This window comes from Nipponia nippon, unplaced genomic scaffold (assembly GCF_047370975.1).
Source record: "Nipponia nippon isolate SJK-2023a ecotype South Korea unplaced genomic scaffold, ASM4737097v1 scaffold_1, whole genome shotgun sequence".
Taxonomy (NCBI): Eukaryota; Metazoa; Chordata; class Aves; order Pelecaniformes; family Threskiornithidae; genus Nipponia; species Nipponia nippon.
The window spans coordinates 50,778,519-50,806,200 of NW_028262290.1; the positions used below are offsets into that span (position 1 = coordinate 50,778,519).

General features: G+C 43.5%; 1 protein-coding gene across 12 annotated transcripts in view; it reads left to right on the top strand.

The window, feature by feature from the left end:
- ZNF521 (zinc finger protein 521) overlaps positions 1–27,682 on the top strand; it is a 236,963-nt gene that overhangs the window by 176,452 nt on the left and 32,829 nt on the right. For all 12 annotated transcript variants that reach the window (XM_087754700.1, XM_087754709.1, XM_087754718.1 and 9 more), the window contains one exon: positions 26,332–26,463. In XM_087754700.1, coding sequence (XP_087610826.1) covers positions 26,332–26,463 — 132 coding nt within the window. The remainder of the gene's footprint in view (positions 1–26,331; positions 26,464–27,682) is intronic.

A 27,682-nucleotide genomic window follows, 5' to 3' on the forward strand; every position in this document is an offset into this window, starting at 1 on the left:
ATTACAGTAATTTATAAGATATTTTAGCTAACAGGAGAACGGCCCAAGGGGGCATTCTCATGTTAATTACCAAATGTGGGCTTGTCAAAATCAAATAGCTTCAGGAGTAATGCAAGTAGTACTGCATCATTATATTGTTTGGCCCTCAACCCCAATATTAGCTTTTAGAAGAAAGAAAAAAAAAAGCTTATTTGATTGGGCTTTTAAATTTAAAAAATCCCCAAGTCTGGCCCATCAGAGACCAGAAGAGAAATGCAAGGGAGAGCATGACTGAATGGAGTTCAAATAACGCAGTGAGATTTTAGTCGGGGTTTTAGTAGGTTTTTTTTTTTTAAATATTCAGCTAAAAACAAAAGAACTGTCACAATGTTGATTGCCATTTTCTGACACTTCTTATACAGCTGAAAATGGTTGTACCCACTGTAGTATACCGTCAGAAAATTCTGCTTCCAACGTCGTGGCGTAGGGTTTGCAGCTGTTCTCGTTTCTCCCTGTGGAACACCCGTAGTGGCCACCCAGTGTCACTTCCTGACAATATCGCTGCTCCTACCACGCAACGCCGCGCTCCACAAATCATCCATCCCATTCAGGTACACCAAGGTGCTGTCTAGGAGAATCTGCCAACAACTGGGACCAACAGAGAAGACATGTTCATAAATACATACACATAGACGTTGATACTCATACAAACATTGCTGATACATACTGTCTCATCGTTTCTGAAGCCGTCAGCATGACTAATGGGGCTCCAATACAGTCATTAACTAGCTTTTATGCTGCATCGTTGAGTTCTGTTAACACATACTTGAGGGTTTGAGATGATCAGTCAATAATTGCATTTTCTCCTTTACATTGCAGTATCGCACAATTCACTTTAGTCCACCCTACAGACTGTCTCTGCCATTTCAGAAACTAGCAAGGAGAATCCTGTCGTGCAATCTGCTGATTCCTGAGTGCTGTAAATATGAGTGAGGTGGATAAGGGAGGTTTCCTTCCTGCTAGGCTGTTCTGCCATTCTGAAGTTTGGCATTACTGTGTTTATTTTACTCAACTGATTTTGTGCTGCCGACATGTTTCAAGGCACAAAAGTCGAATAGACTTTATTAAATCTTTAACAAACCCACATAAATCTTTCCCAGTTCCAGAATGTTACCCAGTCTGAGGCTTGTCCTACAGACCGTTCCACATGAACCCCTCTAATTGCCAACCAGCTTCTTGCGAAAGGCCATTTCCAAAAGCCATCTGATTCCAGTCCTGTTGAACCATTTTGAATAACAAAGTCTAAATCTACAAATCCCTAAACAAAACCTCCTGGCATTGGTATTTGCCTGATTGTGCCAGAATAGAGCTGGTGAGTTGAGCATTTCTGACCACAGTTGTCACTTTTTCTATGAAGAAAAATGCTGTCTCTCAGCTCAAACCAGCTAGGGCTTTATAGCTTAAAACCAACAAGTTGAATTTTACCTAGAAGTCAGTAGACAGCCACTGTAGTTCAAGGATTATAGTCTGCAGTACCTGCAGTTACTGTGTGGTCCTGCAGTGAAACCCCCATAGGTGCAAATAACTTGCGTCCAAAGGCAAAGGCAGACAGCATCTCGATCAGCTCATACGCTTATGAAAATATAAGTCTTCCTGCTAAGCAAAAGTGGTGAAAAGAGCTCTTAGTAGTAACTATTACCTGAATAGCTAATAGACAATTATTCTCCAAATAAGCAGGCTTAGAAGATAAGCCTTAATCCTTTGGCCAATGTACTTCCACATATTTTCCCATGTTACTTACGAGAGCAGAATTATCATGGTTTATTTGGGTGGAGCTTTAGCCAGGTGTCTCTCTCCTGTTCATCAATACCTATGAGATGCTTAGGTAGAATACTTCCCCAGTCCAAAGCAAAAGGGATGGAGCTTTAAAGGTGTGTCTACCCTGCTAGCTGAATATGCTGTGATTCATGTTGCTTTTCTTACATGTCTCCTGGTTCTCTCTTTACACGTTCACAACACAGAAGACAAAGCAGAACCTTGCAGTGAAGATCTTTGTGACCTGTCGGGAGGGGCGGGGGGCGGGGGGGAGAGAATCACCCCATGAATCCTCCCTCAATAATACCCCAGAATTGAAGGTAAATGGCACAGGTGGCAACTTTTGGAGTCAAACTCCCTCTCCTCAGGCATTTTTAGGTCACTGGTATCTTACACTGACAGAGCAATTGTACTCTATGTAGGAGAGACTTGGATTTGACTCTGAGGTTTTATTGTGTGTCCTGTCACTTCCAGAAATTCAGGAAACATCATAGGCTGAAATTCAAGCAGAAAAGACTCATTATTCTTAGAGACTGTTACTCAAAACTTCATGGTGACTCTTGCAAATTGACTCTGACAGGTAGCTATCAAACACCCCTATATCTCCGTTAGAGCTTGCACAGCCACAAGAAATCTATCTGGATCTGACTAGATCCTGAAAATAATTCCTCACAGTCAGAAACACTTGACTCCATCACCTGAAGCAAACAACCTGGATTAACCAGCTTTTTAACCACCTGTTTTCTTTGACTCTTGCACAGTTACAGCAGATTTCAAATGCTCTTTTCCTTGTAATCAATACATTCAGAACTAGGCTTAATCCACAGGCATTTTAGCCATCATCGTTTCTGCTTCGTTAGTTCGAGGTCATCTAAATTCTACAGCATAGCTGATCCTGCCTTAAGGCAGGGGGATGCTCTAGGTGACCTTTTAAGGTCCCTTCCAACTCTTGTTTTCAATGATTCTATGATATGATCTGTCAAGACAAAATAGATGAGCAGGTACTTAGGGGTATTTAGGGTATATCTTCATCACTAATACGGTTTGATACCTATGCAGTTTTCCTGCTTAGATCCATAGCAGTCAATTTTGACTTTTAGGAGGTGCTTTTTAAATGCTGGTGGAAAATGTCTGTACAACCCTCAGATCCTAAAAAAAGAAGAGAAAAAAGACAGGGATTGTTGGCATGTAACAAAGGCACATCTGCTCCTCTGTGTCTTCTGCTACTACACACCACAGATTAAGAGCATGGCTAGGTGAACCACAGGCTATTGGGGACACGTGCATTAGTGATGTCTAATAAGAATCCGTTGGTGTGGAAACTGGAAGAACAGACTGCTTAGGGAAGATGACTTCAACATTGCAGTAAGGTGACCTGTACACAAATGTTAGTCACTAGGTCAAGCCTCATATTTATAATGGACATTCTTTATCAAGCACAGGCTGGAGGTTGAAGATTTCCTGTATTTAAGGCCAGGCGTACACATCACGGACTCATTGTGTCCTTGAGCCTCTTTCTTAATTTATGCTGAGCAGTGTTCTCAGCTGTAGTGATTACCAAAGGTAGCTTTGATGGAGCCTGCAGGAGGGAAATGAAGTCTCTGACAGGGTTCCCACGCAGCCAGTTCACGGTGATGCTGTTGTGTAGAGTCGGCTGAAGTCAGCAGGTCAGATACGGACTTCTACAGTCGGCTTATGGAGAAACTCCCTTGCTCTAGAGGATTTAAATGGGAACACTGTCAGGTTTCGTGTTCCCGTTGAGCTCAATTTTCTTGGCGGACTGTAAGTGGAGAGAAAGTCTCAAATGCAGCCCAACCCTAGGTCATTAGGGGCTTTAAAAGATTACAGTCAGGACCTTGAATTGTATCGAGTAATAAACAGGGCATTAGCAGAGTGTGTGGAGCTCACGGTGGTTTTGTGTAGTAATACCCCAAATACAACAAAAGACGAAGTGTACCGCTTAGATGAAAATGGACTCGGTTTGGTTGAAGGAAAGCAGGGCAGGGAGAAGGCAGTGGAAGAAAAGCACAGGAAGTTTGTGTTCTTAAGGCCCTGAGCTGGCTGAGCTGGCTAACGGGAGGCAGAGTCCTCCCCTTTAAATTATTTGGGCAAATATGATCTTACATGAATCGACTTGATGATAGTAGATTTTATGTTCAAAATGAGAATTCAACTCCTTGTAAATAAATAGCACAGAAACATCCATCTGGTATTTACAAAGAGGCATGTTTCATCAGCAGTTTCAACAGATAACCTAGAGATTGAGTAGGTTCAAAAAATGGAGTCCCTTTTACCAGCTGAAATGATCTTCTGAAAATCAAGGCACATAAAAAAGGGGACAAGGCAGAAAAACTCACATAACCACTTCTCATACTTTCCATCTTTTCTATCAAAGACTTTCAGTGTTCAGCATTCTCAGTCCAGAAGACTGAGCGCCAACTTACACTAGCACCAATTTACTCTTTTAGAATAAACAATGTAAGATTTAAAAACGTTGAGTGTTTGCAGTTAGTGAACGTATACATCTATAGGTGCAACAGTGTGATGCATTCATGTATTATCGCACTCTTGGACAGTGGGGTAAAAGGTATGCCAAAAGAACAGGAGCGCAGCAATGAAAGGGATATTCATGTGCTCAAAGCGCACCTGTGTGCGAAGGGAATGAACGTCACTTTACTGCTCTACTGCACGATACCGTCGCGGTTCCAGAAGATACCGCCATACTGAAATCTATCTGTATCTTTCGGGCTTCCGTCATGTTGAAGGTGTAGAATTGTTTGTCCACAAAATTCTTTTAAGCTGTAATTCTGGTTTGACCCTGGGGACCCTGTGCAACCTTATTTCATGCAGTCCTTAAAATCAACTGATCTTTGTGACAAAGGGTAGTCGCTAAAAAGGGTATTGTATGGGGGCAGCTGCATGTCTAGTTAGCGCTCAAGTCTCCTCTTTTTGGAGATCCGCTTTTTATTGACCCTAATTCATTTGTAGAAGAAAAATAAACAGAACTCCAGAACTTACATCTTCTTTCAAAACAAGGTTGAAGGAATTGAACAGAGACTGACAGGAGTGCTTAGCGCTGTGGATATCTATATTCTGTCTTGCCAAAGGGTAAATAGAGGACATTCATTTGTTCATCAGCTTCCAAATCTCCTCTCTCCCCCTCCCGATGGGGGGAGGGAAGAAAAAATAATTTGGAGAAGGGGGTTCTGAATACTTCATATTCTCTTTTGCCCATTTCTAGCGGAGCCAGGCATGAACAATTAAATCTAGGGCTTCCCTGTGGTCCGTGAATAACACAGCACAGTGCTAACCATCAGGGCACAAAGGCAGACAACAAAAGGGGCTTTTTTATTTTTTGTTTACCCTTCAGGACACTGTTTACCTTATCACTGAAGGGGAAGTTATCATCTCATCCCTTTTGGAAATGATACTGGGTTGATTCTGTACCTCCAGGTATCGGACTGGCTAGTGATGAAGTGGGCATGTCAGCCGGGGGTTAGGGAAGTCATACCAGGAGCTGTTGCGCTCACTCTCCCGTCTCACTCCCTCCGTCTTTCCCTCTGCCTCTTGCTCCTTCTCTGTCAAACCATTTTCTCTCTCTCTCTCTCTCTCTCTCTCTCTTTCAGCTGGAATGATTTTTTTTCCTTCCCCCTCCCCTCTAAATTTACTTCACAGCAGATTGTCTTGTAGTAAATCACCAAAAACCCAAATAGCACTAAAGCATTCTGATACAACATTAGCATTTGCTTAACAAGCACAAGATAAACATTAAACAAAGAACTGCATTTCTTTATTAGAGGCTGCAAGATACATAATCCATGAGCACAAGAAACATGGGACCCAGTGGATATGCAGATGTGTGTTATTTCATTGGCGCTGGGCGGCCTTGTTAGAAAAGGTTTTCATCTGAAGGCTTGGGGGTGGATAGTTGACTGTCCCTGGTGGGGCTGTAACTAGATACGGAGACTGTTGCAAGCAAGGCTGGGCTCCCTGGTGGATGCGCTGATTGGACAGCCCGAGGAAAACTTGGGAAGCATCAGGAAGTGAACTCAATCACCTTGGGGATGAGAGGGGAGAACCAGATGAAGGCATTTGACTTCTTTTGTAACTCCCACTAAGGACAGATTGCCAGTGCGATCCAGCCTCCATAACTGCAAATCAGGCCCTTTCCCCTATGCCGATTTCATTAGAATGGCCAGCATGGTGCAAAGAGGAGGGAGAAAAAAAAGGTTAGACACAGTAATTTTACAGGCAGGCGGGTACAAAAAAAATCTGCATAATTAAGCAGTCAAGGCTGCTAATAGGGGAGTTTATATGCTCTGGGACCAGGCAAGGGCAGCACATATGGATATAGCACTGGATATTAAATCTACGGCATGCAGACTTACTTCAGGGCCCTTAGAGAAAAGGCTAATTATAGAGAGAGGAATTGTGTTTACTGGTCTGTCTTGGGCAAAGATGTTGAGAGAAGTGCAACCAAGTTTTGCAGTTAGACATGAACAGTCTGTTAATAGAGATATCAAAAATATGTGCTTGTGGTTGCTTCATATCTAATCAACAGGAAATCACAGATTCCGAGACCCCCTTCTCCCAGTTAAATGACGAGGGGAAAACACATACATATACATATTCCGGATGCAGGATGTGAATGTGTTCATTATTAAATTGCTGGAATTTAATCTGAACCAAGCTCTTTATCATCAATAAATTATATTTAGCAGTTTACCCTAGTTTAGCTACTCCTGTTTAAAAATGTCAGTGCTTCTGGGTATAAGCTCCAAGTCAGCATTTAAATATAAATGGATAATATGAATGGAAGTTGCAACGGGCAGGACTGAGCAGTTAGAGAAAGGGTATGTTTATGTAACAAGTCCTGACGTGGTGGACATTAACATTTCATAATGCAGATCAAAGGTATGGAGAAGACCCAAGAGCCCTCAGTCAGAGGCCCCTAGCAACTGTCTAGTATGCTCCACGAGATGATTTCTCCAAATTAGACAGACTTAGACTTTTCTTTATCCATATAGACAGATAGAGTTATATATTTTTTTTAATATTTTCAAAAGTGATTAGCCTTTTTCTAGCTCCCTGCCCACTCCCCAAGGAAAGAAGTGTCTCATTTTACTGATAAGAGAAGGCTATCAAGGCGTTATCATGAAACAGTGCCTCACATCCACAACCGGTAGGAGAGGCCAGTGCCCAGTGCCTGTTTTGATTTAGTATTTTGCTGCTTTAGGCTTTTGTCTTTTTTGTGTTTCGATGGAACTTACCAAGCTCTACCATCATGGGTAGCCCTGTTCTGGAGTCCTGGAAAGCAAGAGTGCCAGTCAGAAGTCTGCTGTGAGGGCCCCATTCAGCAGGGTGTCGGAGCCACGTGTGAGATGCTGGGTACCCACCAGCACCTTGGGAGTTCAGCATGATGGTGAGGCACTGTGGAGCGTGCCAGAAGAAGCCCTTGGCTTGGCTTCCTTCATTGCACGGGAGGGGAAGAACAAATCAGCATTCAGGGAATTCACCGAAGTTTTGTGTGCAGTCCTGTACCAGCACCGCAGTGTCATGCAGCCATGATACAGAAATGTGTGAAAAGCAGCCCCTGCCCCAAATGCTTGCAAAGGTGCTCTGAATGCTCACTTTGCAAAGGAAATAACACTCCTCTCATTTGGTAAATAACTGCAGGCTGGCCTTCTAACAGTGACTCCACATCCCAGCCATACAGCAGGGGAGCTCAAAGGATGTCAGTCAGGCTGTCCATGAAGAACATGCTCTTTTTTGTTTGTTTTTTTTTCCCCATACTGTAAAGTGAGGCATAGGGAGGAGAGCAGGTGGCAACAGAGTGACAGTCCTGGAGCATCTGGGAGAGCAGAGAATTTCCCTTCCCCCCGCCTCACCCAAAGTGATAAGTAACTAAATGATATATATTTAGAACGCTGTTGTTCATGTTGCTCGTAAGCTGGAAAGCTCAGCACACTTATGCGTCAGTCACATGGCCAAAGTACAGGTCTGTCCGGGTGTCAGTCCTCCTGATTTTGTTCATGTCTGACAGAAGGAGAGAGGGCTCAAGAGAGAGCTGTGCTTCTACGCATTTTGTGAGAGAGTGCAGTTGAGTGGAGGACAGCAATCTGTATAGTGTTCCCAGAGAGGGAAAAACTATATGCTGAGATTCAGCCCTTTCTAAACATTACAGATTCTGTAGTAGAGACCAGAAAAATAGGACCTGGGAGAGACCCTCCGCATGTACGTTCTTGGACACAGAGTCAATCAGCTGGGAAACACGAATCTGGAGAAAGCAAGTCTTTCTTGCTTTCCAGTTCATGGAGAATTGTTTGCTTGTTTTTAATCTTTGGGTAACTTGTGTTCATCTTCTCCTTCTGCTTGGCTGGGATGCTCTCACTGTATTACAATTTCTTTCCTATGCAGAGCCATCTCACTTGCTGATCTTTACAGTAGTTCCCTGTTCCTTCGTTTAGATTTGTAAATTTGACATGGAAACAAATAGACGTGTGCATATGTGTGCACAGACTCACTTTTCCACAGTTTACACAGCAGTTAAAAGGATTAATGAAAATCCTAGTCCAGCAATTTTTCCATATGTTTGCAAGAAAATCTGCCTTAAAACATTTACAGGGTGTCTGTAACGATGGTATTAAAGCATGGGCATTGCCCTTTATGAAACACAGTTGTGTTCTCAGTTTACGTGTGAATAACATAAAATTGTGGAATATGCTTGTTTTGAGGCCTATTTCAAGAATAAGTTGCAATTGCCAAAGGACAGAATAACTTTTCACTAGTGAGGAGCAAGTGGATAACCTGTCAATAGTGATGATCTAATGGCAGTCTCCAAGCTGTGCTGTGTCATCAGCCAGCTGTCAATCCCACCAGCCTGTCTCAAAAGCACTAATTGTTGTGATAGTATCAGTGTGAAAGCTGCTAAGAAAAAAACATAGTCCCTTGGTGCTGCTTTGTAAAAGATAGGCTCAGGATCAAAGTTCAGCTTGGCTTGACTGGATTTTCATTTTTGCTTGCATAGCTACCTGTTAACACATTACTAAGCACCTAATTGTAGGTGGTTGCAGCTGCAGTTATTTTGCTGGTAAAAGATAGCAATCAAGCTGACTGCAGCCTCCTTCGAAGAAGGTATTTGGCAGCTTCTCATGAAAGCATCTCCTCTTCTCCCATGCAGCCCCATTAGGCTTGAATCGGGGAAAAATGCCTGCTCTTCCTCATTCAGGTTGATATTAAAGACCTGCTCTGACTATGGTTTAAGGAGTAATTAAAGGTTTAAGGAGTAATCAAAGATTTAAGGAGTAATCCTGCTTAAGTAGTAGTTCAAGCATCATTTTGATATGCAATTTGAAATGCATATGCATGTATCTTTTATTGATACACATATGTCCATATTGCTGCTCTTCCACCTTCTCTTTCTCCAGTGCAGTTCATTCATTGCTTGATTGTTAAGCCCTGCAAAAGAGCAGAAAGTATTTCTTCTCTTTTGATTAGGAGCTTCAAAGACAGAAATAATATCTGTGTTTAGATAGAGTCTAATATAACACTGGCATTAGAAGAGATATATAGCTAGCAGACACCTGTCAGTAATGTTCTCTCAATATTCCTCCACTGTTATTTTTGGCTCCTTTTTGCTCCGTTAATCCACCCATTCCCGTCTCCAAACCCCACTGCTTTTTCCTTCTCATCATCTCAAAGATCTCTCCATTTCTTTCCACCTCTACAGCCAGTTCTCTTATTAGAAGCCAAGTTATGTTTCACTTTAACCATGTTGCTCTTCCTCAGAGTAGACAAATGCAGCCACCAAGCTGGTTTTGGATACTGATTTATGTGATTTACTTACAGTTACTTGTGCTACTCTTACAACTTTATTAAGTATAAGCATCTTGTGATCATTTTCAAAGATTTCTATCCAAGCCTGCCTAAGCTCCCTTGAGATCCTGTACCCATACCTCTGTGCTCTTCTAGTACTCGTGGCTTTGAACGCCTCTTTCTTGGGTCACAGGCAATGTCCCATTATCTTTTGTCACAAGGCTCTTGTGCTTTGAAGAAATGCTGTCAGGACCCCTGCACAGCTCTACCTCGTCCAGCTTTGTGTCCTCTTCAAAATCTAAGTTCTGCCATGCTTGCCTGGAGTGATTATTTGTTTCAGAAAAAAGAACACAAATATGTGTGCCTTATTCAGTGTTCCCGGTCCCATTCTTTTCTGGCTGCTTGTCCTCACACGGAGAGTTTCTCTGGGCTGGGGCCACCCGCCTGGAATATAGCGTGAGCTGCAGGGAATGGGTAACAAGGCCAGGTGACAGTATATCCTGCTGTTCTTCTCATTCCTTCAAACTCTAACAGGTTACAGCCACAGAACCACTTACCTGCCCGCATCTCTTTTGCTCTCAGACATCTTCAGGTGGTCTAGAAAAACACAAATCTTTTTAAGAAGATTCAAGTGACTGGGCACTGAGGATTTGGCAAACCTTATGCAAGCAGCAGGATTTGAGACCCAATCCTCGGGCATTTTACAAAACCCTGAGTACGGACAGAGGCAAGAGAGGAGAGGCTATATTTATCCTGGTAGGCAACACCAGGGACATGAAAACAATTGACCCCTTTGTTTCTATTTCTCCCCACTTTTGCAACCCTGCCAGGCCTAATTTAGCATCTGTACTCACCTTCCCTGAAGGCAACGCAGTCTTTTACTTGGCTTGAAACCATTTTCCCAGAAACCCCTATGTCAGCTGGCATAGAGAGAGATTTCTTGGAAAATGGGTGTGCAAGCTAGCTGGGTTCTGTGGTTCCTTAGTTTTTCTGCTGCTCTGGGTGTACCTCAGGAGACCAGCGTCTGATGAATGTATTGTTCTCAAATGTCAAAAGGACCTCTGGGCACAAAGTGTCGCGTCCTTCAGAACCACCCAACTCGCGCAAAAGCAAGAGAGGTGCAGCCGTAGGGAAAATGTCAAGCTGGGACTGCATAGCTGCGAGCGTCATCGCCACCAGTAAACAGGATCTCTTATTTGACCGGGGTTAAAATGAATGCTAAAAATACACGGTGCCCATCCAGTTCTCCCATTCAGTATTGCAACCCAGCTGCTGAGCCAGGGAGTTTTGTCTGCATTTGTGACACATCCTGCGTTAATAAATAAATAAATAAATAAATAAATCAGGGAACATACAGTAGATGCATTTTACTGCCAGAGTGGAACTTCACAAACCTACCAGGGGACCTTTTTGTAATGTTTGTAATGTGCTGCTATCGTGCTTTAGCAAAGAAAAATGTCACTGCTGGGCTTTATTTTTAACAGACTTTTTTAACATCAATTAATGCAAGCAAATGTAGTGAAGCAGATCTTCCTTTTTATTTATATTTGAGTGAAAGCAGTGAGGGGGCTTGGAACGGCATGCATGGGCATGGGGCGGAGGGGACAGAAAGGGAGTTTCTTCTGCAGTTCCACAGCAGAGAGGCAAATTTGTTTTTAAAGGTGTGTAAATGCAGATGGGAACCCAGCTTCCACTGGCAGTCACTGGGGTTGAGAAATTGAGCTGCCTTTGAATGTATCATACATGTTGCATCTTAAAAAAATACATTACAAAACACACAGCCTAAGTTATCCAACATGAAAGACTGCATCCTCCATTGGTGTTCGCTCGGCTGAAATCAGTTGACCCCCATGCGCCCTCTTTTTATTATAAGAGGTAAAATGATCAGGTCACCCTAAGAAGTGACATTTGTTACTTATTGCATGAACCCTCTAAGAGTTGCATCATAGTATATTTCCCTCATGCCTGAAACCATTATATTTGCAGTGTTTTCTAGCTTTCTCCTGTTTCTCTAACACAAATGCAAACACACATGCAGGACTGTAGGCAAACTCTTCCCTTCCGACATTGATTTGTTTTGTACTGCTGGGAAGAGACATCACTGCAAACCTTGGCAATGCAGCAAGCACTTCTTTCACATGGGCTTTTCATGGAATTAAAGGTGGAAGATACCTGTTATTTGGCAGGTATTTTTGACTTGCCGTGATGTGACAGAGTTTTGATATGGGCACAGAGGGCACAGAATGTGTGATTCAAAGATAACGTAGTGTACATGACGTAATATCTTACCAACACAGTGAACTAAGGGCAAAGCAACAATTTCAATTTGGAATTTTCCTGCCATTGCCACTTTTTACTGAGACCTTCAGAGTGGTTTGTTTTCCAAGAAATGCTAGTGTTTTGGTATGTCAGCCAACTTTCTATTTGCTATAGCTCACTTTCAAGTTTGTTTTTTTTTTTCTCTTCGTAGCCAGTTTGTTGTTATTGTATCTTTCGGGGGAGAGGAAGGCTGTGTCAGTCACATATATGAAATGTTGGAAAGAGAAGGGAGTTGGTAGATGGTTTGCAAGTATGGCTCTCAGTTCGGTTGCCCTACCTCTGTTTGCTTGCTGCTCTGCAGGTATTCTTCATCAGCTATTATTTTCAGTCCTGATCTTTGGCTTCTGGTACCCAGTTGAACTACAGAGGCTGCCCACTTTTTCTGCTGTATAATTTTCAAGGATTTAACACAGCAATTTTTCTTCTTCTGCCATATCATATATCAAGTCCAGCAATCAAACAGAAATGAACATCAAGAAAATACGTTGCTTATTTGTGAAAGTGTCATGGGATCAAAAATCTGCATGCTTCACTTTTAGCAATCTATGCATTACCAAATCTAACAGTGGGTTCTTGGTGGTCAGAGTGCTACACAGCATAGCAAGTGAGTTGGCCCTCTTGCTCTCCTCACCATCCCTTTTTTTCCTTTTTTTGACTTCTAAAATGCCCCTGTTTTTCCAAATATGCCTACAGGGGTAATACTCCTCCTTGACCTTATTTTCTGCTGTTCAGATCCTGCCTAGTGTTAAATCCCTCCGCTCACCTCCAGGTTTAATAAATTAAAAGTTGCTTCTTGAGTGAGGTGAAGGAGGCAATTCAAGGGGCTGGGGGATATCTTCTATCTGCTTTATATCTTTGCGTCTTGGATGCTTGTTTTCACCACTTACTTTGGAGAAAGACTGACAAGTAAGCGTTAATGTGCCGAGTAAGTACAGAAACTTGCTGCCTGCAAGGTTTGTGATGAAGACACTGTCTTCTAAACAGTCAGGGCTTCCAAACGATGGCCCTCCGGCTTTCAAAAAGAAAAGACCAGGCGAGTTAAATGCACATCTTCTGTTATGAAATTCTGTTATGAAATACTTTTATTTCTTAGTATCATCAAGAGGTTGATGATGGAAACAAAATCTTGTGGAGCTGGCCTTCGTTACAGAATCAGAGTATATGATATTTAAATGGTAGCTTAAATGAACTGCTCAGGTCTTGGACAAATTGTCATAAAGTTAAGAAATTAAAAATTTGCCCACAGTAAAGATGCCCACAGCATCTTTATAATTCCACATGATAGCTGTAGAAATATTTTACCTTCTTTTTTTTTTGTGGGCAGTAATGCCTGGGATTGCTCTGTAAAAGGGATGGCTGTCCTCCTGGCAGTCGTCTTTTCCCTAACTAAATGTGAAAAAACCTGGGTCCACAAGTACTTTGTGTGTCTCCTTCCATTCTTCTGCTTATTCTTCAACTATGTCAACAGTATGTGTGGATAAATAAAATATGAAGAATGCTGATATCATCTTCCTTTTCCCCTTTCCCTCCTCTAACTTATAATAATGTGGGGCAAAGGTCTACTTAACATAACACAGTTACGATAACTAGTACATCTGTATTTCTGCTATGATGAGAGGTCTGCTGTAGTGAGACTCATCCACTGTTGCTGCTTCTTCTCAGCAGTGTTAATTATTCTTCAGGCTCGTGTAGCGTGCGTATGGAAACACAAAATAAGCGATCAGGGAGTAGGATATTTTTGGTTTTATTTGTTGTGTCAGTGACACTTCCACTCTGACACAAACTCACAGCACAACACTCCTGATCTGTAATGAGGTTGTATCCCAGGATGTGTATTAAAAGCACTAAATAGTCCCTTGCTTATTCAAAATCCTCATTTATCTGAATTAATTTTGTGTCCCCCATTTCATTTGGGTAAATTAGGTTCACAGTTTCACAATTTGATCACAAGTCTCACAATGTTCAGTGCTTCTTTTTCAACCTGAGCCCCTGAAATGACAGTACTGCATCAGTCTTCATTATAAAAAAAAAAAGAAATACTCGCTTTCCTTGTTGCAGAAAAGCCCTCTGAAGGGAAACGGCCCAAACTTGAAGGCCCAGTGCAGAATTCCAGGCATACGCGCGGTTAAATCTCATGATTTTTAACCCGTTCTCCCGATCTTGCAGCACTTGGCATTAATAAATTTGGTTTCAGTGACTGCTGGACACCTTGTGGGTGTACCCTGAGCACCGTGGGGCTGGACCCGCTCAGCTGGGGACGGTGCAGAAGGAGCCCGGCAGACTGGCAGGCGGGGGAAGCGTCTGAAAGGGCTGATGGGCATACCCGAGTGGGGATTAGGTCTTGGCTCCAGACTCTCGCCATCTCAGAAGGGGCTTCACTAGAGATGCGACTGCCATGCGGGGGCCGACGGCCTCCTCTGCCCTGTGCATACCTCCTGGCCGTATAAAAGACGACTGGATCCCAGCCCAGCCGTGTGGAGCTCCGCCACCGCCCCGCCTGCCCTCTGTGCCCACCGAGGAGGGACTTCCCACGGCGGCAGGGGAGGGAGCGCCTTGCGGCTGCCGGCCGGGGAGCGGGCAGGCCGGCCGTGCAGCCCGCGGCCTGCCGGGCCCAGCCTCGCCTCCCGCGGGGCCACCTCCGGGGCCGGGGCCCGGGGCCCGGCGCCCGGGAGCGGCGGTGGGGCAGCCCGGTGGGGGCCGCGCCCGCCGCCGGCTCCCTGGCGTGAGGGGGGCTGCCGGCAGCTGAGGCGGCTGCTGGAAAGGGAAGGTGTTGAGTGCTGCATTTCAGGGAGTCGGCTGGGGGGGGGGGGGGTGTGAAGGTGAGGGAGAGGGGGAATTTGGCACTTGCCCAAGCCCCCGGGGAAAGAAGGGGGTGGAAGAAACCCCAGGGAAATCCCGCGCCTCTTGCCCCCTCCTCCCCGCTCCTGCCAAGTGTGGTTTGAATCCTCCTCCCTTTTTCCTTGGGTTCCTCTTTTTTTTCCCCTACCTCTTCTTATTTAAATTAACTGACACACACACACAATGAAAACTCAGTGGGCCTTTTGGAGAATACAGCCAACAAATGCAGTCTTGTAAGTTATTTATTAGAGTATGTCTTTGTAAAAGGCTAGTGCCTTACAGTGGTCAGCCACCCCTCTCTCGCTGTTACAGGCATGTTTTTCATATCTCATTTCAGATTTCCTCAGAGTCTTACAAGTGTTTCTTGGTTTTTCAGCGATGTTAATCACCTCATAGTCATTTAATGTCACGCCACATTTTTCTCCAGCTCTATAAGTTTTATCTAGAGAGGATATACACTGACCTGACAGCCTATACATTTATTTTTCTCATCATAGTGCTGTATTTTTTCCTTTGGTAATATAGTTTGATGCCTTATAATTGTAACCTGCTGTTCTTTTTAATTGCTTATTGTTATTAATTATATAGTGGTAACATTGCTGGCTTGAGACATTTGGCTGTAAAAATACATCTATCATTTTTGCCATTGGATCTGCACTAAATTACCCAAGCTTTGTCTGGAAATGAATGCTTCTCTGCATTTCTTCAGTGAAATTTGAACGAGGGCTAAATCGAGACTTGTGCCTCTTCGCCTCCAGCGAGGTTTCACGCCCTTGTCCTGCTTCTGCTCACCACCTCTTCTCCTCCATCAGCCTTTTCAGTCTACCCGCTTTTTTCTTTACTGTTGCTACTACATCCGTTCTCCTTCCCCAGCCAACCTTTGCCTGACAGTGGTACATCTCTTTTCAGCCAACTCTTCTGTGTTTCTTCTACTCTGCTGTTTTTCCCCTTTTCCCCTTATTATTTCATGTTCATAACTGCCATTCTGCTACCTGAAAGTTCACTGGAGAGGGAGGGTGTTCTTAGGCACCACTCCTCAACTGCTAGCATAATGGGAAATGATGTCTTTGCTTCAGTGAGGAATTAACGTTTGATGAAGAGTTGGAATATATCTGTAAAAGTAGCATTTAGAATTCAAAAAAAAAAAAAAGCCAACCCACAAACATGTAACAAATAGAGGAAAAATAACTAATTGGCCATCATTATTCTCTTATCCACAGACAAAGAACTTTTAATATAGAAATCCCAACAGCTGTTTGTTCAGCTCAGTGTGAAGTCTTAGTACCAGCAGAGAAAGTGGGAAGGAGAGTGGAGTAGGTTTAGAGTGAAGTCTGGTCCTTTTTTGATATGTGAGCCCAAAGCTGCTTGCTTGCTTTATAGCAGGATCAAAGAGAGAGATAGGGAAAGGTTAGTGCAAATTAAAATTGAGCTTTCTCATGCTTTCCTAAATAAAACAGCAAACTAAGGCAGACAAGGAATATAAATAATACTTTATATTAAATGGAGCTTTATCATTTTAATACATTGCTATACAATAAGATCTCCCCTAACTGGCAAAGCAGTTTGCTTGGGTGAAAAGAATCTAATTAAATGCCCAATTATCAGCATAGACCTGAGGGCCTTAATGGCCTGAACCACTTCTTCGTCCCTGGTTTTTCTGAGGGCTGGGGGGAGGAGATGGAGGTTAAGACAAAAGAAAGCAGGAAGCTGATACACCCCTAAATGAGTTTAAGAGCTGGATCAACATCCCAGCAATTGCTGCTCATTTCAAAGTGTCCCTCACCTATGTAAGAAGATGCCAAATAATCTTTGACTCATGTAATGACATTCAGATTTGGAAAAAATCGTCAATAGTATCTGATGTATTAGAAAATATGAGGAGCACTGTTATTTCTTCACGCTATCAATTCAAACATCCAGTAATACAGGAAAGCCCTGCCCTGTCCTGTCCTGTCCTATCCGTCCTATTCTACTCTTTTTTTCCATTTTCCATTTTTCTTCCCCTTCTTTTAAGCAAGCAATTCTTTGTAGGTTGGATAAACAGCATTTCAGCATTTAGAGACTGTCTTCCAGATATCTAATGGCTTCATGCCAAAAGAAGGAAGGCAACTCTGACCCTTTCTGTATACTCAGAACAAAAGAAATACCTGATGAGAGCTGCGTACAAAACATAGTTTCTACTGCTGGTCCATTGTCATGTGGAATTAATATTGACACTTTGATTGTCTCGATGCAAGAAGATGTTTTCCCCGTAGCCCTAAATTTAGAACAGGTTGCATTTAGTTTATGCAACGTGAAATATCCTCTCCTAGTTTAACAATTTGTGTTACTTAAACAGTATACTTAAAAGTAGATATACCTGTACTTCTACCAGTTCCAGAAGTCCCAGATGGGTGGGCAATACTGGTAGGTATTTAATATCAAATAACAGAGAAAGCTGGTTCTCCAACCAGAGAGCAAGAACAAGAAAAAGAAACAGTGAACAAAAATGTTGAAATTAAATTAGCAAGGCTAAAAAAGCCAGAAGTTTTTACTTATATTTTACTGTTCTTAATTCTTCTGAATATAAATATGACATTTTTATTAGGTTTTTTGCCCCTACAGTTTGATTAAATTGTTAGTAACTACTTTGCTCAGGCAATCTCTGAGCCATTCAAATTGTAATTTTAGTTTACTAGAGAAGGTTTACTCCAAAAAACTTTATTCTTGGAAAGAAATAGGCTCGTAGCTCACAGAAGAGAACAAAGAAAAACTTAATTCTGACCTTAATGCTGACACTGTGTTCGTAAAAATGGGCAGATTAAGCAGGGCCTGATTCTTCACCCACTTGAATTTAGTAAGAGAGTTTTCATGCTCTGTTTGGGGTGGGAAAACAGACATTTAGCAGCTCTAGGGTTTGGTTTCTTTTATCTGCAATATACAGATAATAATCTGTATCTCACTGTGCAGTGTAAGGATGGAGGGTTTGACCTTGCACACTTTGGCAGAATTTAGTCCCACAAAAAGTCTAGACAAGGGTCTAGTAAGGCAGGAAGCCTGCTCCCCTGAGTTAGTTATGCCAGCGTTTGAAGGATCAGTCTCCAAGTTTTTAATCAGTGAGCACTAAGTGCTTTTTGAAAAGGTAAACGTTGAGCTGGATCATCTGTCCACAAATAACTCATACCACTCAGCTTATTCCTACCGGTTTAAATTTCTTTTTATATCCCATGGTAAAACTGTTTCCCAAATAAGCTCTATCACATGGGATTTTATTGCAGTGATGAAGTGTAACCTTGTAATGTGTACATCTGTGTGATGCAACACAGACTTTTTTTTGACAAATTTTAATACCTTTTCCTGGTGCAGTTACAGACAAGGAGTAGCAAATTATGCATGTCCCATCAGTTGGTGAATAGCCCTGTTGCTGGATTCCTGAACTCTCTCCTGGTAGCCAGTTGCCCAGAAAATGCTGTTCTTTGATGGAGAGGGCATTTGCTGCATTTAAATCATTCTTACTTGAGCTGAAAACATGACAGTTATTAAGAAATAGGCCCTGCCAGTTGCCCTTCTTTTATTTTCACCCAGCCTCACCGAAGCCAGACAATTCATGGCTTTAATAGAACATACAAGGCACATGTGGTAAGAAGAGTTCACTTACAAGCAGCCAAAGTGAGTGCAACCAAGCAAAAAAGTGAACAGTTGGTGAAGTGAAATGCATCCCTTGCTTCAGACAAAAATACAGTGGAATGAAAGATGCAGTAGACTGGCTTTCCCTTAAGCAGATCTAATTTCAAAATCTGGCCCTGGAGAGATGAACTTTTGCTTTAATTGAGGAGGTGGATCCCAGCTCTTTGTCACTCCATCAATCAGCACCCTTTGCTGTAGCTCTAGCAATATGCTGCAGAGGGCTGTAGGATTTATTCCCTGCGTGTAAAATAAGGCTTCCTACCTGGTGCTGCTAGGAGCCAGAGTGGCCTGGCCTCAACAGCACGGTGCATATCCCATCCTCCTCCTCCTAACGTTGGCCAGTGTCCTTCAAGACGGAGTCATAGCCTGGTCTCAGCGTTCTCCTTGGGAGGCTACAGTTGTTGGTGACTCGAGAGTTTAGGTTTGTTCTTTACATCTTGCCCACCTCCTTCCTCAGGCATGGGCAGAGCCCTGCCAAAAATCATTCTGAACTGAAAAAAAGGCAAGAGGAGAGACGTTGCTCAGGTTGCAGCCTGATGCGTCTAATTTCCCAGTCTCTAGCTAACGTCATGATGTTGGTTAAAAGTGGTATTAAGAGTAAACACAGACCTCCGTGCAGGCCTGCCTATGCAGGCAGTAGTGTGTGGCACAACAGGGAAATGCAGGATAACAGTGCAAAGAGGGTGAGGAAAGTATTTCATTCCCCCACCCTGCCGATTCCATGCAGGTGGTGATCTGCCCTGGACACTGCAGGAGAAACACAGGTGTACTTTCTGTCCAATCTCCGTCCTGTCCCATCAGGCCTGAACTGTTAGTTAGGACTTTAAAAAACACCGTTTTTCCATGGCAGGTTCTACTCAGAGCTGTAAATTCCAGCTGTATTTTTTTTCCTGCTGCAAATTACAGCTGTATGTTTTTTCTTTACTATGTCTCCTCCTTTATCACTATATTCCCATGCTTTTCATGTCAGCTTCCAAAATTAACACCATGGTCGATAGTGGTTTTCATGGGGGGGGGGGTGATAATGTTTGAGAAATTGAAAATGACAGAAGCACTCCTACAATCAGGGAGAAATTATGAACATGGTGCTGGGGACCTCAGGCACTGTTTCATTTTACCTTCCAGGCTTGGAAGAGGTCTTTGTGTATTCCCTAGCCGGTGAGGAGACTTGTCATGCACTTACTTGCCATAGTGGGCCCTAAGACCGAATTTCGAGCCGGAATGAGATTGTCTCTAGCAGCACGAAGAGGCTGATGAGTGTGTGGTTGTGTGGCCAGTAGAATTAAAAGGATGCAGACAAACACAGCACTATAAACTAGGAGGCACTGATGGCTGTATGCTCTGCAGATTATAGTGTTGTGTGGTGTATTTTGTCCTTCCCTGGTTTTCAGTGTGAGATGTTGTAGCTGAGGGGTTAGCTGTCATCCATGGCATTCCTTCCTTATTCCTCAGATCTCTGGCTTATAAATGTGCGCTGCAAAATTAACTCGGGGAAGAGTGGAAGCAATGGAAGAACGAGAAATTGGTTTAGGGGCATGGTTTGCTTGGTAAAAAAAAATTATAAAGAAAACACATTGAATGTGGGAGCTGTGCATGCTGTAGACCTGAAAAAAATACAGGGACTGCAGGCCATTTCTTTCCTGTGTTGTATGTGGAGGGCAGTTTACACTACTTCTTAGCAGATGCTTTTAAGCATGGACCCAGCCTTGTGATGATTTACCAGGAGGACATCGTCATCTTTGGACCTTTGCCTATAGATTTATTCTGAGTAAAAGGCAGAAGGACCCTTCTGGACAATCTCAAGGGTGAATAAGAGAAAGAGTTACTTATAAACTGTTACAAATTGGTACTCGGTAATGGCTGTAGTGTTGATCAGACAATATAAGAGGGCCCCCAGTGGATACAGCCTTAACAGCTGCATGTAAGTCAGCCAGTGAACATTTGCTTGTAGCTGCTCTAGTTTTGTTTTTATTGAAGAGCAAGAAGCATAAACATGGGACACGCAGTCTAGAGGCTGCTTAAAGGGTTTCACTTGTTTAAAGTGTATATTGAAATGTCAGGGCTTTCCATGAAATGATGAAGTTGTGCGTTGAGTTGGTACCACAAATTGGGCCAGGTCATCTAAAGCAGTGCCTTAAGTAGGGGTGCGGGTTTGGGGATCTCGCCTGCCGTACAAGTAACTCGGTAACTCTGCAGCGTGGGTAGCCGGTGCAAAGACAGAGGATCCCCAAATGTGAGTATATGCTCAGCACGAAGACTGATTTTGTTTGCTTTTATAGCTCGTTATCAAGTTAGTTGCTGAGGTAATGGGCTGCACCTCAATTAAAATCTACCTACCCCCACTGAAACATTTAATATTTGTGTAAATATTAAACATTTATATGAATATTAAATGCATTTATTTAGAATTGATTCATGTTTACATTTTCCCACTCTCTGAATAAAGATTACGAATGGAAAGTAATTTACTTATGCAGAAATTCTGCATGCATCAAACTCATTTGTCTACCAGGAGTGGGTAAACCATCCTCGTCCATGTTGCGAGGTCTTAACCATGTCCAAACTTACATCCTAACCATGTAAGGGCAACAGTAAGTAGCAGTTCTGTGCTGTACAGTGGGTACTTTGTTCTTGCCTTCCTTACGGAGTTGTTGGATCCATAATGTGAAGGACGTGCTGACTTGTTTTACGATGTACCACATCAGGGAATGCAGTGCATGGTTTTCTGTTAGATTTGGAAAAGTGCAGGCTTTATATTAAAGGTTCATTTCTTTTTCATCGTTCAGCTAACTCATTTGCACTGTAATGTACTTTCCTATTCCTCCTCCTGATAGTTGCTGCTTTTATACCTATTTTGCAAGCCATATTTTTAGTCTAATCCATACAGCAGTTGTCTAAAATTCCATAGCATTGCTTATTTCTTACCTATAACTCTTAATAAAAAATAGGGCTGTGCCAACCTATTATATCCTTAATAGAATATTCTAATGGTTATTAAATCAATTGACTCTGAATCTCACTTTAATAAATGAGTCAGACAGTATTTTCCAATTACTGTCAGCCGCCACCTTTCCAAAGAGCAGATTATTTTGATTGAATTTTTTAAAGCTGTTCAGCACTTTTTTTTTTCTTTTTTTTTTTCTTTTTTTCCCTGAGTAAGAGCAAAGAGCAGTAGCTCTGTTCTGCAGGGAAGGAGAGCCTCTTGGACTGTATCTGACACTCCATTCCATTTCAGATTTATCCCAAATGGAAACTGAAAATGTGACATTTTACCGGTCCTTTATTTATTAATGATATCATACTTTGCACTTCCGTAGCACCCTATCAAACTGTTTTCTAAACACGAAGAGCTAGACAAGGGCCAGCCTGTAAACAGAGCCTTTTGCACCTTTGCAACAGCTGCCACACCCTGGCTCTTTCATGGAGGTGGGAGATAAAATGCTGGCCACACTTCTAAATTCTCTATAGAGAGCAGAGCAGGGACAAAGCCTTGTTCCCTCATCCTTCTGCAGTGCTGTGTGACCCACACAAGCAGGCAGTTGTGTGCCCGCACATGTTATATTAAACGTTTTCAAAGGCAGATGGCAGTGGTTCTGGGTCTTTCGTGTATGGTAGCTAGTCCTGGACTTTTCTCCAGCTCCACTGTCCCAGTTGTATTAAAAGTCTTAAGGGATACTAATTAGGTCAGCCTATTAAAGTAGAAATTAAAAATTAACACCTTTTCTTTAGAGGTGGGTAGTCTGAGAAACACAGGCCATACGGTCATGCCCAAGGTGATAAGAGTAAGTCAGTGTCGGAGTCTGGAACGGAACCCAGCACTCCTGGCTCTCCTGCCAATACTGTAACCTTATCTGTCTCCCTTAAATTTAAATCATGCTGGTCTCACGTTCTTGAATTCAAGGACTGGAACCTTGCCCTTTGTTCCGAGGATGTAACACAGAGCAGGTGATGTGCACAAAATGGGTGAAAAAGAGTGTGAGGGGGGATTGGTAACTCCCTGAACAGTGGGACTTAGGAAAAAAATTATTCTATTAGTTATACAAATGTAGTCATATTTTAAATGCGGTCTTTAGAACTAGGAGACTAAAAGCACTTTATTTTTAAGAGAAAGCTTAGATTCTGCACAAATTGATGTCTCTTGCCTGGGGAAGTTTCCTATCTGCCCCAGGCGAGTGGGTGAGGGGATTTTTCAAACCCTGTTTATAAGCCTTTAGGAAAATCGGATTTGCAACATACAGTAATCAAAGTGGTTTTGATGTTTGTGACCAGGAGATCGCCTCGGATCTGAGTGATATGGGAAATACAATAGGGCCACATTTAATGGGGTTCAGTTCTTCTTGAACCAGTACAAATACTGTGTAACTGAAATTAGTTTTGCTTCAGCATCAGGAGTGCATGCCTTTCTTCCTACTTTTTCCTCATTAGCTAAGGTAATGGAAAGAGAAAAAAGCCTTCTCTGTCTTCTGTAGCTCCATATAAAAATATTTCTTTTTAGGAAGTCTTTCTCCTTTGGAATGTTTGAAGAACTCCCCGTTCAGTGTTCCCATGCTCAAGAATGATTAGCGTGGTTCATTTACACTTTGCCAACAGTAACTCTGTGATTTGAGAATTGGCATCGATTATCTTCACCTTGACATGTGGAAGATCCTGAGATGGAGCTCCCTTTGTCCTAATTGCTTTGACTGTGCGTATCAGCACAAACAGTCTGATGAAGAAACTTCACCCTACAGGCTTTCTAGCCTGTAATTACCCTTTGTGGGGACTTGCACCATCTTCAGAACTGTCTGTTTGGTAATGACCACGGCGAGGATCTGGACGTAGGAGAAATGATCTGATCACGTGTGGCAGTCCGTACATTCCTCGTAGTTGATTTGCAAGTTCAGGGAAGAAGAGGCATTTATATATGGTTTGTTGAGCCTTCCTCCTCTTTTCAGTACACTGTTCTGCAGCTTTCCCACAGCTGTGGGTTGCTGCCTGTTGGGAGAGCGCTACGTACAGCCTGCCCTGCAGGATGCAGCCGTCTCTCTGAGATGTGCAGGCTGGTGCGTGCCAAGTTCTTTTCCCTCATGCTCCCCTTGACAGTGCTTGCGTGGGCCATACTTGTCTTCTCTCAGCAGCAGCAAAAGCAGAACACACTGGAAGGGTTTGTCAGTGATGGTGGAAAACCCCAAATCCCAGGCAACTCTTGAGAATCCACTAAAATTTTCCCTGCTAAGGAAATAGTTAGCACATATTTGATAAATGTTTGCTAATTTATCTATGAAGAGTTACAAAACATGTCACCTTCCTGATAAGAAAGTGTAACCTACCCCTAATCTGCCCCTGGGAGTCTATTGCACAGAATATGTTCAGCCAGCAGCGCCTGACTGCCAGTGTGACTGGTGGGGTGGAACACGTACCTCAGCAGCCTGTGCTCCACTGCCTCAGTGGCGGTAGTCCGTGGGCACAGGATCGGCAGGACCACTGGCCTTTTTCAGCTGATTCCCAGAGCAGGCCTGACATCAAGGTGCTGGAGCGTGTCCAAAGAAGGGCAATGAAGCTGGTGAAGGGTCTAGAGCACAAGTCTTATGAGGAGTGGCTGAGGGAGCTGGGGTTGTTTAGTCTGGAGAAGAGGAAGCTGAGGGGAGGCCTTATCGCTCTCTACAGCTACCTGAAAGGAGGTTGTAGCGAGATGGACGTTGGTCTCTCCTCCCAAGTAACAAGTGGTAGGACGAGAGGAAATGGCCTCAAGCTGCGCCAGGGGAAGTTTAGGTTGGATATTAGGAAAAACTTCTTCACCGAAAGGGTGATCAGGCACTGGAACAGGCTGCCCAGGGAAGTGGTTGAGTCCCCATCCCTGGAGGTATTTAAAAGACGGGTAGACCTGGTGCTCGAGGACATGGTTTAGTGGTGGACTTGGCAGTGATAGGTCAACGGTTGGACTCGATGATCTTAAAGGTCTTTTCCAACCTTAACGATTCTATGATCTCACACCCTCTGATAGCTTTTCAGTGTGTGGAGGGAGGCAGGAACGTTGAACATTGCTGTAATGAAGGGTTGGGTGGGGGACGAAGGGGAGCCTGCAGTTTGCTGTGCGAGCGCGCGGGCGACGCTCGGCCATGTTTGGCTATACCCGTGGCACCGCTCCGCTGCACTAAGACTGACAGGAAGACAGGAGAGTTAAAAAAATGGCCATGTGCCAATGTGTCCATTTTAAAGCCAATCGAGTCGCCGTATATATGAAAATTATGAGAGCTAGGTGTTCAGTGGAGAGAGAGCTCCCCAGTTACGGACTGTTGTCAGGGCTGAAATTTTTGTAGTCAGTGTGTTTTTACCTGTTTACTCCAAAGGAGACACCCCGCCACCCATCCCTGATTTTGTGTAAATCTTTTGGCTTTGTTGGTTTTCATCTGCCCCTTACCTTCTCATTACGAAGAGCTTTGACACCTCGTAGGATACCCCACAACGGTAGTTTTCAGCAGTCCCACCTGCAGAATGGCCACCACCGCCCGGCTTAGCTTGTGCTGTCTAAAGCCCACAAATTCCCACCCTTTGCTGAAGATGCCGTGACTTATGTGAAGGCTAAATTTAGCTTTTGGCCTAACGAGAAGGGAAAGCTGAGGGCTACCATTGAAATTTTTTCAATTCTGATAAGGTACTCAGAATCATTTTGAGAGGGTGCGTGGCCTCACTCAACTACACGAGCACCGTGTCATGTTTTCTTTACATCGGTGGGCAGGATTGCTGCGCGCAGTACAAAACGTTGTCTCTGCTGTCACCATCTACAGCAACTGCCAACAGCGAACGTCCATCATTACGGTCACTAATCACTGCAGGCAGCGCTCTGTTTGGCAGGAGGTGTTCGGGGTGGGCAGGGCGCTCTCCTAAATCACTCCTTTTCACCCGAGAAACGGTAGGGAGCTGTGCCAGTCGCCAAGCGTTTTATTCCCGCTTGATTTTTAATAATCAGATACAGTATTTACCTGCGAGATCAATGTGACTCGTGTAGCACACCGGTGACATACAGAAGGACCTTTTCTAAGCTGCGCTGTGGGAATTGAGGCCTCTGCAGCAGGGCTGGAAGCCACTTCTTACCTAGCAACTGTTTCTAAGTAGGACAGCCGTTGACTGCCCTCATGGCGGCGTGGATGAATCCTGCAGCACCCTCAGGAAGGGAACCTGGTGCCAGGCACCAGCCGGCCTTCGGAGGACAATGGGAGGAAGCGGAGAAACAAGCGGCGGGGAGCGGGAAGGGTTTTAAAGCCGCAGGACCTTGTCGGGAAAGCTGCGTCAGGAGACGCACGGGGACTTTTCTGGGCTGTTAAGAGGAGAAATGCAAATAAAGGGGAAAAAAAATTAGGATTGTCAGAAAGGGAGCTGGGAAATCCTGTGGCTTGCAAAAGGTTTTGCGTATGCCCCTGGGACTGGAAACGTGGAGCAGGAGTGATGTGAGGGTATAAACTACCCTCCCCTGTCATGGTGGTTTTACAAGAAACACCACATCAGCCAGAGTGCCAAAAATGTGTGCGTTTGCAGTTCTTACCCGTGATAGGCAGGATGATGTGTGATCTGCCTTAAATTCCTCACGCGCCGTTTTGCAAATGTACTCGGTCGTGATCGGGTGACTCTGCTAAGAGATGATGTTTCAGGTCCCACTCATCATTTCCTACTGAAGTCTAATGCTCTGCACGTTCAGTGGTAATTGTACGTGGAAAATCCATGCTTTTAATGCTCAGTTCAGCTTTGTACATTCTGAAACCTTCCAGGTAAAAGAACACGTTAGCAGCCATACATGCTATGGGGCATCCAGTTTCCTGAGCTTTGGAAAACAAAAAGTCTCTTCGGTGCGTAGATTGTGTTGGACTGGCTCTTTGGTAAGGGCTGTGGTGAATTTCACTTTTCCTTTGATTTCTCCCGCAGATGAAGGACTGAACCATGAATGCAAACTCTGCAATCAGACGTTCGACTCTCCTGCCAAACTTCAGTGCCACCTGATAGAGCACAGCTTTGAAGGCATGGGGGGCACCTTCAAATGTCCGGTGTGCTTTACAGGTAGGAGGTGATCACTGCTTGTCCCAGTCATGCCCTTAGCTTGCATGTGCAGAACTCCACTTACAACTGTGTCGTGTGCTGGCTTTAGGTCAGTTTTAGGAGGGAACATTACATTTGTGCTCATTGGTAATATTGATTAGAAATCATTTAGAAAGCTGAGCTTCTTGGAAGGTCAGGCATCCATCTGTAAGAGCTGCATTTCAAGCTCTTCTATTGGAAGTCTGAGTTTCTTCTAATTACAGAAGTGATAGTCTGTTACCTTCCATGGTATCACGTTCATTACCTTCATGTTCCAAACTTGCCAAGGTTAAAACTGCCCATAAGTTTGTGCTTTAAAGCTACAGATGTTTCATCTAAAACAATATAACTCAGAGCAGAACTTGGCCCCGCAGGCAAGGGCTGCTAGGCATAGCCTGTGCAACAACATTCTCCTCTGATGCGGTAAGAAAGCCCGCTTGCGTGTGTTTGTTGGCTTGTGGTGAGAAGAAACACCCTTGTAATGTGCTTTAGAAAGCAAACCATGCTGTCTTGCCACAAGTCAAGTTCTGCTCTCCCCTGACACAAGTCCAAGTGTGGAATAATCCTCCCCAAGTCAGTGGTGTTATTCAGTAGTAAAACCCAAGTGAGAAAATAACTTGACCCAGTAGGGCTAAGCACTGCAGTGTTTGGGCCATAATGAGGAACAGAAAAATGCTGTTGTTGGAAATGAAAACACATTAAAAGGATGCCTACAGAGTTGTTGTGAGTTTTTTTAAGGACTCCTTAATAGAACATTTCATAAAATGATAACCTAAAACATAAGCGTTAATATGTAGCTTACATGCCCAATTTTGCTTTACAAGATGAAAATCAAAGATAATCACAAACATGACAAAACACACTTTGGGTATTCTCGCATCAATGGCATGCTAATTCTGGAATTCATTCAAGGTTTCTGTTCTCCATTAATGAGAGTGAAGGATTTTCATTGATAGGCAAATAGACCCTTTAATACCTTCATTTTACTTCTCTTTGTTTGGCAGCTCCCCTCCCAATAACACCTAAGTGCACGCTACAGAGAAAAATTAAAGTTGAATTTTTCATCTCTCAGATACAGTGGCTGGTGATGATTATTACCTCACTGTGTTCAGGTTTCACACATCTCTGTGGGTTATAAAATTAGAAAAATACATAGTTCATCTTCACTGCACAGCTTGTCATGGTAATGTCTGAGCATGGA